The sequence below is a fragment of the Galeopterus variegatus genome, unplaced genomic scaffold (assembly GCF_000696425.1).
Source record: "Galeopterus variegatus unplaced genomic scaffold, G_variegatus-3.0.2 Scaffold1036, whole genome shotgun sequence".
Classification (NCBI taxonomy): Eukaryota; Metazoa; Chordata; class Mammalia; order Dermoptera; family Cynocephalidae; genus Galeopterus; species Galeopterus variegatus.
In genome coordinates this window covers 245,823-257,983 of record NW_007727147.1, presented here as the reverse complement: position 1 = coordinate 257,983, position 12,161 = coordinate 245,823, and the positions used below count along the sequence as shown (strand labels likewise).

Genomic DNA, 12,161 nt, shown 5'->3' with positions numbered 1-12,161 from the left:
TCTTTTTTTTTTTCCTTCAAAATGCTGGCCAAGGTGAACATGAACGAGGGTCGTGACCTCACTGAGCAGCATCAGAAGCCTCCCAGGACCTCAGGTTCTGCCCTCTGCATACTAATCCTGGCTCCTTGGACTCCCTCACTGCCACCAGGTCAAGGCATCAATCCTCTTTGTTTTAAAACTATGGACCCTTAGGGCAGAAAGAACAGAAAAGAGAAAAGCCTAAAGAAACAGCCTAAGGCAAAGCAGCTTGGGAACCTCTGTATCCCAGACCAGGAAGAGCTCTGGGGAGTGTGTAGAGAGAATTCCGTGCAAAGTCCCTGAGGTCTGGACCCGAGAAGCCACGGGAAGACAGGAGACAGGAGGAAGGGAGCTGCAGGTCAGGAGCTGCACTTTCTCTCCCTCCCCCATATAATGATTTCTAAACGGTTCTAAAGAAAGTGAGAGCAGCTACTTTGCCCCCGGCCACCATCTGCTGGTGATAAATATTTTATTAATTTCAGGAATTTGAGAGGTTGCTCTGATGTTACATACTGAACAGAAGCTGCTTTTACTCCCAAAAGGTAGGATGAGAAACATCTCGAATTCCACCCCTAATCCCACCTAGGGGCACAAGACCTAATCGATCTGGAGTTTTTTCTTTCAACATGATATATAACAAAAAGGAGACTTAAGGTTTAGAAATACTAAACTCCCTCTGCCTGGGGACATGGCTGCAAAGTGCTAGTCAGGATTAAAGCTATTTACCAAGAGTTCCCTGCAATTCCTCACTAATATGAAGAACCATGTGTAAAAGATCTTGGAATACCCTACAAAAAAATACCATGCACACAGGCTACCAACGCCAGAAGTTCCAGTGACTTTACGGCTCTCCCCACAGGCCCTGTGTCAGCAATTGCTGGTTTAAAACAGAAGTTCTGAAAACAGTGAAGAGATAAATCTCCAGTAAACAGTAACAAAGGTCTACTCAAACATCTCAGGAGGCTGCTGGTCCACCCCCCTGGACTACTCAAAGCCTCTTTGTCTGATTCCCCACTAGGAACTGGCTGGCCTATTAGCCCCCTGGCTTCTAGAACTTTCCCTTCCTCCCTCTACTGAAATCTCCCTGCGAAGGAGCAGGTGCATCTAACATCCCTTATCTCTCCATCCTTCTTTCCTCACCTCCTCCCTCTCTTCCTTCCTTCCATTTTAACATCTAGGCTCATGACTTCCTTCAACACCAAGGATATGACCTACCTCAGTGTGAAGAGAGAAAAACACCGGGCACCTCTTTTCTGGTACTCCTTCCTGATGTGCTCCTACCCGTTAGACTTCCCAGAGCCCCATGTGATCGTGTTCCATTCCTCTGTATCATGCTCTCAAGGCTTGAGGAGGGTCCTGACAAGACCCTATGAAGCAGGCAGGGCAAGATTTATGTTTATTTCCTCCAGCTGAGGAAATGCTGCGGCTTGGGAAGATAAGGCTCAGTCCTTAATCTCTTCTCTCTTCCACTTCTTGTCAGTTCATCCAGTCTCTTGCCTTTAAATAACATCTACGTGAGGAAGATTCCCAAATCCACAACTGTATCTGCGCTCAGACCTTTCTCCCAAATTTCGGACTTCCAGCTCCACTTGGGTGTTTAATAGACAGCACAAGCTCAGCATGGTCAAAATCGAGCACTTGATCTCCCCACTAAACCTAACCACCAGCAGACTCCCCACTCCAGTGATGGCAACTCCATCCTTCTGCTTGCTCAGGCCCTTGAAATCAACCCTAGTCCCTCATCCCCTACACCCAATCCATCGAAAAATCCTATTGGCTCTATATTCAAAAAATATCCATCTCTACCACTACACCCTGAGCCAAGGCTTCTTACACCTTGTATAAGAATTGCTGCAATAGTGTTTTCATCTTCTACTTCTTTCCACAGCTGCCTTCCACCAACTCTATTTTTCACATAACAGCCAAAGTGATTCTTTTAATATGTAAATCATACCATGCCATCCCTCAACTCAAAACCCACCAGTGGCTCCCATCTGACTTAGAATATAAGCCAAAGCCCTACAATGATCCATAGGCCTGGCATGACACTCCCACTCACTCTGGCCTCTTTGCTGTTCCCTCCACCCATCAGTCACCCTCTGACCTCACGGCCTTTACACAATGTTTTCCTCAGATATCCACATGCCTTCCCCTCTGTCAATTTTTTGTTTAAACATCACCCCCTCAATGAGACCTGCCCTGATCAATCTATTTAAAATTGCAAACATGCCCCCCTCCCCTGCTCTTCCTTTTCTTTTTCCTACACACTTATTTATCTCCTAGTTTACTTATTATGTGTGCTCTGATCAATCTATTTAAAATTGCAAACATGCCCCCTTCCCCTGCTCTTCCTTTTCTTTTTCCTACACACTTATTTATCTCCTAGTTTACTTATTATGTTTACTGTTTATTGTGCCCCTACCACCACCACAATGAGAATAAAAGCCCCATGAGAACAGGGATCTATATCTATTTTGCTCAGTGATGTATCTCGAGTGCTTAGAACTATACCTGGCACATAGTAGATGCTCAATAAATATTTGATGAATGAATGAACTCTTCTTCCCCAAGATCACAGGGCTCTGAATAGTAGAGATAAGGCTGGAACCTGTGTCTTCAGGCTCATAGACAAGCTCTTAACATTTTTTCAGGTGTTTAAATATATGAAGGTCAGGCTTAGAGTCTTGTGGGAGGAAGCAGATGATAAGCACATGGGTTTATGTCAGATGATCATCAGGACTATGGAGAAATCTACAGTGAATAAGAGACAGAGAGGGGCTGGGGCACTGTTTTAAAGAGGGTGGTCAGGCAAGAATTTTCTGATAAAATGACTTTAAGCAGAAACCTGAATAAAGTTAGGGACTTAACCATGCAGGTAACCAGAGGAAGAATATTCTAGGCAAAGAGGGCAGGAAGTAGAAAGGCCCTGAGACAGGTGTATGTTTGATATATTTGAGGAAACAGGAGAAGGCTGGTATGTTTGAAGAACGAACAATGAATTCCACCTACATGCTGACTTTAAAATCTAAACCATGTTCAATAGCCCCAAACTGGAAACCACACTAAAGTCCACAATAGCTGAATGGGTGTACACAATGAAATATACTACAAAGCAATAGGAACCATGAACTTAGCAACACACATGGATAAATCTCACAAAGTTGAACAAAGTGAGCTGGATGAGAACACACAGAGTTTGATTCCATTTATGTAAAGTTTAAAAGCAGGCAAAACTACAGTACATCTTTAAGGTGCATACATAGGAGGGAAAGCTATAAAGAAAAAGAAGGGAATGACTCTCACAGAAGTCTAGATATGAGCAGGGAGGAGACATGGGGACAACTATAGCTATCTCCTGTCCTGGGTGGTGGTCACAGGAGTGTTCACTTTATAGTTGTTCTCTATACTCTACCTACTTTTATATGTGTTTTGTCTGTGATGTCACACACAGCAGCACAAGTTCTTAAAAGTTTAAAGAAAAAGACTAAGAGGCAATTCAGGACACTGTCAAACAGTACAGGTGTTCTTTAGATACATACTTTTTCACCAAAATTATTTCCTAAAAGGGCACAAAAGAATAGAGTGCACGATACATAATTGGCACAAAACAAATGTTTATTAATCAACTAGAAAGGACTTCAGTAGCTAACAGAATAAACTATGTTAGCCAACATTTAAGCAGAATTTATCTTTTAAAGAAAAGTGAGTGATACAATCACTTCCAGATATCTAGAGAATAAAAAGTTCCAGGAAACCTAGATCACATGATATGTAAGAGAAAGAAATTTCATCTTTTTGGGAACTTCCAATGTCACTAAAACTGACTAACGCAAGTCACAAAAAGAGAAGAGGGATGCTGTGGGTTGCCTGGGAAGAAACCTTTAAAAGTCATCCTCGTGAATTTGGAACGTCTGACTTCCTATAAAGTGTGTACCTCCTATTTATTGGACCTGAGGCTCTGTTCCAGGAACAGCACCATGACCCTCTCCTATCTCTCCTTTGTCTTTCAAGAAGGTAAAATGGCCAGCCCTGGAAAGGGATTCTTAAACCAAGGGCACCTTCCTACAGCAGGAATCCTTTGCGCCCCCCGCAGGAACTTCCTGTGAATCTCTGTCTGGCCCCAGGGCTTTATAAACTGCAGGTTTTTGCAGGAAGCCATGGATGAGATGTGTCACCTCTTCCCAATCTGCTCAGAGACCTGGCTCTGGTAAACCCAACAGAATGTCACGAGGAAGAAAGGCCATCTGGGCTCTGGTCTGAGAGGTCTCACTGACACTGGCACATTCGCCAACCTGTTTTTAAAGCCCTTCCAAGGGTAGAAGATGATTTTGATCAGCACAAAGGTTATGTGAGTGCACAATGTAAAATGAAAAACTCTACAAATGTAAAAAATTATTGTACTTGTAGAGTTGGTGGCGATGCCCTTTTAAATGTCATGAGCTCTCCCTTACCTCATCCCTCTTTCCTATGGCACCTAGTCCCTCGCTAGACTCAACACAGGAAAATGGGACCAGTGTTTCTGGACCCTGGTCTATGACAATTCAGGGAAAGTCTTATTCTCTAAACACAATTTCTAGTGCACACTGCATAAGCAGCTAGTTACACACCTCTCTGCACACCAGAAGGGCTCTGCTCGTTCTGTGGCATTGAAATATAACAGGACATGAATCCCCACTTAGCCATGTGTACCTCTGAGTAAGTAACTGAAGCTCTCTGTGCCTCAAGTGGAGATTATAGATATAATTACAGCCGATCCACATTATGTGCAGATTCCATATTTGCAAATTCTCCCATGCACTAAAATTTATCTGTAACTCCAAAATCAATACGAGTGATGCTTTCAAGGTCATTCATGGACATGTACTGAGGCTCATAGACAAACACATTCCCAGACAAGGTCAAAGAGGCAATGCTCTGCCTTCTTGTCAATGAATCAACAATATATACTAAATAAGGTGCCTTTAAGCAGAAACACATAAAACAAGGTTATGTGTTGATCTGTTGACAGGAATCTAATCCTGCAATCAGCTCACAGGAACTTAACCCTGTATTTCTCTAGGAACAATGGCCCAGTATTTACTCATTCAGTGTTCAAGGTGACATTATAGAAAACGACCACAAATAAGAAGAATTGGCTATACCTCACAGGGTTAAGGTTAGGATTTAGTTAACAGACACAAAACCCTTATGACAGTGACTGGTACTCCGTAAATACAACCTATAGAGGATCAGGAGAGTGGGTCAGGGAAGACGATTTGTGAGAGACACTCTCCTCCTCACCCTTTCATGCTCCTCTGCACCCTGAAGCAGTGCGACTCAAAATAAACCACTTCCTTATGGCCTGTGGGCCATTTGGGGAAATTCATTTCTCTTTTCAATCTGTCCCACACCCATAGGCCCAGATCAGTTCCTTCTTAGAACGACTGCTTGTATGGGCACAAAACAATCATCCAGAGTCAAATGAAATTTTATTTGATTTTTCTCTAATGGGAATTCCAGGCACTGTAGAAAAATAAAACACTGACGTCTGTTCTCTGTTCATTGCCCACAGATATGGGCATAAATTCTGTTATCATGAATAGAAGCTGCAGATGGGTATTGAGAAAAGCGGGGAGCAAAACAGATTTGGAAGCTCATTATATGGTCCACTTGGGTGCCTTAAGAGAGAGCCATGAATAAAAACATAACTACAGTTTTAATTCTTTCCATTTCTTGCTTTGTTTTCGAACAACTGGACAGTCATGATAATGCTGATCAGTTACTAACAGTCAATACAAATTTGAGAGTAGGAGTTATACTTCCCGGAAAATGTTCAAAGTAACCCTCGTGAAAGATGGTGTAGTGCAAGACATTCACACTGCAGCCAGCTCTCTGTACTCCAGTTCAGTCTCTTCCAGGCCTCTGAAGTCTGTATTGGATGTTATGTGGCAGTAGATTCTATGGTTCCAGAAGACTTGGGTATCTCTCTGCTTAACGGTAACTGCAGCTGAGCCTCCAGGGCCACACCTCATGCTCAGGTGGATTTTCATATTGCAAGAGCATGCTTTTATCACTGATGGAAGAAAGTTATGCTACCAAAGTGAAATAAAAACCAATGCTTTGTGCTCGCACATTTTTCCAAAATTACTCTGTAATGGGTTGAATAGTGTTCCCCCAAAAGATATGTTCAAGTCCTAATCCCTGGTATCTATGAATGTGAACTTATCTGGAAATAGGGGATTTGCAGACATAATTAAGTTAGGGATCTTGAGATGAGATCATCATGGATTTTAGGTTGGACGCTAAATCTAATGACTCATAAGAGAAAGGAGAGAGAAGTTTAAGACACAGAGACACATGGAAGAACACAGAGGCAAAGACTGAAGCTGTGCTGCCACAGCTGAGGGACACAGGCACCAGCAGATGCTGGAATCAGCAAGACATGATTCTCCCCTAGAGCCTTTAGAGGGAGCCTTCAGAGGGAGCGTGGCCCTGCTGACACATTGATTTCAGACTAATGGCTTCCAGAACTGTGAAAAAAAATTTTCTGTTATTTTAGGCCACCAAATTTGTGGTACTTTCTTGTGGCGGCCCTAGAGAACAAATAATACATACCCCAAACGTTTCTTTTAATTAGTAACATGAAATCTTGAACCAAAATATCATTCACTATTTTACAGACAGATGATTAATAATCTAGCTACACTTTTCTGTTATTTTAGGCCACCAAATTTGTGGTACTTTCTTGTGGCGGCCCTAGAGAACTAATAATACATACCCCAAACATTTCTTTTAACTAGTAACATAAAATCTTGAACCAAAATATCATTCACTATTTTACAGACAGATGATTAATAATCTAGCTACACCAAAACAATGCATTCACGTTTATTATCCTCTCGTCAATGCATACTGGTTTGCTGTCGATGTTTTGACTCTTATTTACCCTACTTTAGAAATGTGGTCAGTGTAGGGAAGAGTGGTGCACACAACCTCAAACCTTATATAGATGGTTGACAAGATGAATCTGACATGACTCAGCCCTAAAATTGGGGTGAAGGTGAGAAAACAGTGAGTGTATGATTCAAAGACTGAACAAAACCTTTGGCTTTCTTTAGGTAGAAGCCTGGGACAGGATCAGGCAGGTGTCCCTTCTCCAGGCCCAGACTTGTTCTTAAACTTCCTTGAGTAAAAACTGCTTACTCCGCTACTTGCTGGTGATGCAACTCTGGGCATCAAGACTTGGACAAATGGTCAGGACTCACATCTGCTGGGCCTTCAGGCTCCTTCGCAGTATTACAGACAGCCTAACGGCTCCCGTATTTCACGTTGGGTCAAACGGAATGTCAGCTAACACAGAAAGAGGACCATCAAGCCTGGAACGGCCCTTCCAGATCACCACCAAAGTCAGATCTCCCCATTTTACAGAAGAAGAAACTAAGGTCCAAGGAAGTTAAGAAACTTCCCCCAAATCCCACAGCAGGCTAATAGTTGGAACGAAGTCCCTGGTCTCCTAACTCCTACTGGGGCTTGGTTCACAGGGACAGGCTGCTTCCACATTTAGATGGAAGGATCCTCTAAGCCTGGAGTTTCTCATTAATAAATGGAGATAATGAACACTCATCTCATTTGGTCATAGTGATGATTAAACGACAGAATTACGTTAAGAAATCTCACTTATGCAAGAGCCTACATGCAGTATGCATCATGTACATAAAGTTTAAGAATGCTAAACACAGATTCAGTTTAGAGGTCACCTTTGGAGGTGGAAGGGGAAGGAAGCTATGGAGTTGATAGAATATCAACACTATTGTTAATGTTTTCTCTCTTAAGGTGGGAGCTGAGTATACAAGTGTTTGCTCTATTATTCTTCATCAGGTTTTGTTTAAAATACTTCTTTAAAAAAATGTACACATAGAAAGCAATTAATACATTAAGTGTTATTATTATAATTATTATTAATCAAAAAGTTATTTATTCAGATGCTAGTCCGTGTCAGGCACTGTGCTGGTCACTACAGGGGATGCTAAGGTGAGTACAATTCAGCCCCCTCCAGTTTCACTGGGGTTACACACCCACCTTGTAACTATAATACCAGGCAGAATGCAATAAGTAACCTGAGGGGTAAAAAGAAAGAAAAGAGACACCATAACTTTTTGTGGAAAATTTCTAAGGTTTCATCAGAAAAGTGGCAATTGAAGTGAGCCTTAAAAACTGAGCATTGGAAAAGTCACTAGGTGGGAAACTAGCTAGATTAGGCTGATCACAAGCAAAAAGGCTAAAGAATGCAAAATCAGAGAAGCCAGGGGAGGGGAAAATGTGAGAGAAGAGATGAATGGTCAGCATGGAGGTATTCCATGTCCACTGAGAAATGAACACCCAATTTATTTCTCCTGTAACTCTCTTTTCTTTCTTTTTTTTTGTGGATGACCGATATGGGAATCCTTTTTTTTTTTCCTTTTTTGTCTTTTTTTACTGACCAGCAATGGGATCGCAACCCTCGGTGTTGCGCCCGACACAAAAGACAGCAGATGACAACATCAAGATGAATTTTCAGTCAAGGGAGGTCTCAGCATATTTCTAGAGAAAGAGGAAAGAAAAAAAAAAAGCCAAAGGGACAGAGAGAAATACAAATGCAAATCGGAGAAGGCACCAGCATTCCCTCTTAGGTACAAGGTTCCAGAAAAAGCAAAAGAAGCAAGGTCAAAAAGGTAAGTGGCATTGTTAGACTGGCATGCCAGCTGAGACCAAGAATTGTTTTTCCCGAACTAACAAGAGCCCCTGGTGCATTCTGGAAAAGGACTGTAAGTGATTGTGCACATAGATGGCAAATGTCGTCTTCCCTGACTGCACCTCTTACATGCACTGTGGCCTCGGGGAGTAAAATAAAACTTGAAAACCATTGTTTTAGACTATAAAGATTTGATCAGAAGATGTCTGAACAAAATGTTTTTTTAGAGATGGAAAAAAATAACATGAAGAATAAAGTCTCAATACAATAATAAATTCAGACCACCTGACTACATGATTTCACCACATCAAGATTTCAAACCAGGGCCGGCCGATTAGCTCAGTTGGTTAGAGCGCAGTGTTGTAACACCAAGGTCAAGGGTTCAGCTGCCAAAAAAAAAAAAAAAAAGGATTTCAAACCAGTCACTTTGGGAAACAAGGCAGTTCCTCAAAAGCCTAATTATGCAGTTACCATGTGATCTAATAATTCCACTCCTAGGTAATTACCCAAAAGAATTAAAGCATATGTCTACAAAGAAACCTGTACATGAATGATCATATAGCAGCACTATTCATAATAGCCAAAAAGTGGAAACAACCCAAATGTCAATCAGCTGAATGGATGAACATAATGTGGTATATCCATACAATGGAATATTATCCAGCCATAAAAAGGAATGAAGTGATGATATGTACACGCTACAACACAATGAACCTTGAAACCATTATGCTACGTGAAAGAAGCCAGACTCAAAAGACCACATATTATATGAATCTATTTACACAAAATATCAAAAATAAGCAAATCTATAAAGCCAGAAAATAGATTAGTGGTTGCCTGGGTGAGAGTTAGGGGGAGTGGGAAGAGTGATTGCTAATGAATGGGTATGATGTTCCTCTTTTGGGTAAAGAAAATGTGCTGGAGTTAGATAGTGGTGATGGTTGCACAACTTTGTGAATATACTAAAAACAACTGAAAAAAATAAAGATTTCAGGGCCGGCCTGTGGCTCACTTGGGAGAGTGTGGTGCTGATAACACCAAGGCCACGGTTTCGGATCCCATATAGAGATGGCTGGTTTCCTCACTGGGTGAGCGTGGTGCTGACAACACCAAGTCAAGGGTTAAGATCCCCTTACCGGTCATCTTTTAAAAAATAAAAAAATAAAAAATAAAGATTTCAGGGCCGGCCTGTGGCTCACTTGGGAGAGTGTGGTGCTGATAACACCAAGGCCACGGTTTCGGATCCCATATAGAGATGGCTGGTTTCCTCACTGGGTGAGCGTGGTGCTGACAACACCAAGTCAAGGGTTAAGATCCCCTTACCGGTCATCTTTTAAAAAATAAAAAAATAAAAAATAAAGATTTCAAACCTGACCTTCAGATGACTTGGGTAGGAAAGAACACGCAGGTACCCATATACACCATACCACTGTTCCACGTGTCCATTAAAAACCTGCTCTTCCCAAATTATATATTGAAACGGTGCCAGAATGACACTAAACCACATGAAACCAGTCCACTCATATTCACATGCTCAGAAGAATAACAATGATAATTAATAATAACTAAAATTTATTGAGTGGTTGCTATGTATCAGACACTATACTAAGCACTCTTCATGTATTATCTCCTTTCATCTCTCACTGCAACCCTTTGAAGTACATACTATTACCATCCCCATTTTACAGATGAGGAAATTGAGGCACAAATAATTTTAATAACTTGTGCCAGGTCACAGGGTTGGATGAGTTGACTCATCCTGGGCAATCTGATTCATAAGCACTGTGCTATTGACCCTGTCCTAAAATCACTTGCAAAATTCACTGGATATAAGCCAAGGCAGGAGATGGTCTAGATTTTAAAACAACCAAAACTATTTACTGAAATAGCAGTCCTGGACAGAAAATTGGAAATACCCAGGGCTCTGAGGATGAAACTAAGCCAAAGGCTGTATTTCATGTTACTAAAGCACTCAAGCATGACATTCTAGATTGGTACCTACTGCCTTCTAGACTAGGGGTAGGTTCCTGAGTTTCTCCCTGCCAACAATAATCTAAAAATCTAAGTAGAGTACCATCAGCAAGAGCAATCAAAAACAATTGTGCATATGACTGTTTTTTATATATAATAAACATGACAGACATGTTCATCTACATGTGTGCTCACTAAGCAGTGAGAAGCAGATGGTAAATTCTAAGTCTTAAATCATAGCAGACAAAGATGAATAAGGGCAAAGTAATCAAAAAAGACTGCTTGAAGAGTCCTTGAAAAACAGCATTTAGGAGGGGCAGCAAGGATAAAGGTCAGCACTTGAGGCAAGCTAAGAGTGGATTGTTCCTCCAGCAGCAAGTAGTATACAGTGTTTAATGTACTGGAAAATAAGAGTGGACAGGCAAAAAGGGGTTATGTAAGATCTCCAAAGTCAAGGGAAGTCTTTGAACTTGACAGAGTAAGAAAAAGTAAATCATGCTTTGGAAAAAGTTGTGAAAGCTTTATGATATTAGTTGCATACTTCATAAGATAGAAACCATGTCTTTAGTACTTGCTTACCCAACCCTGGAATTCCACCTTACATACTTTTTCCTAATTTCATCTTAAATATTCTATTTCTGTCACATCTACCCCTGAGGCATGACCTAGTGGAACCTTAATTTCAGCAAGCTCAAAATATAAAATCATTGCTTAAAATCACAGCCCTACAAAACTGTGTTTTATGGTCTCTTCACAAAGCCTCTTAGCATATTGCTAATGAGCACTGAATTTCCTCACACTTCATAGCTTAACCTATACTGAATCCACATCCTAGTGAATAGGCTGTCCCTTGATAAAATATGCATTTTTTTTCATGTGAAAAATATTTCCTTGTGCTCAGCCACTAAAATTGTCTTCTTGTGATAATAAAATTTAATGACGAAGTATCCAACTTTTTTACTTGCCTGACATAGAAATCCTCAGTTGCCTATTTCACTGTAATATGCCTATCAAATACCCAGACAGTTGTATTTTATCAGATCCCTACGGAAACTTCTCTCTACTACTTTCCTTCCCAGGCACTGCACCCGAATTCTTGGCCCCTTCCACAGGCATCCCCCTGGGTGTCAGGTGGCCCCGAGGATATGTCCTTTCGGGCAAAAGTCTTACCCAAGGAACAAACCCACAATATCCTGTAAGGGATCAAGGGGCTGAATCTGAGCCTCAATGGGACCTTACAGCCAGGCCACTTCCCCACCTCAGAAAAGCACACAAGTCTCCACACGCCGCCTCCTGCGGCCAGGTAACCCCAGATCGGGGCCAGGGCGGCGCACCCACCTGACCAGGGGCTCCTTCTCGGGCAGGGCAGGCTCCTCCAGGCACTTGCACGGGCAGCAGCAGCACACGGTTCTCAGCCAGTCCCTCAGCCCCATGGAGAGCGAGGGCCCCCACCGGCGCCGGG

The 12,161-nt window shown here is 41.9% G+C and overlaps 1 protein-coding gene across 1 annotated transcript in view; it reads right to left on the bottom strand.

Moving 5' to 3' along the window:
• The window catches only part of MREG (melanoregulin), a 66,464-nt gene extending 54,332 nt beyond the window's left edge, over positions 1–12,132 (bottom strand). Inside the window, exon 1 of the mRNA XM_008574359.1 lies at positions 12,038–12,132. Within this exon, the coding sequence (XP_008572581.1) occupies positions 12,038–12,132 (95 nt within the window). The remainder of the gene's footprint in view (positions 1–12,037) is intronic.
• Positions 12,133–12,161: the final 29 nt, after the last annotated feature.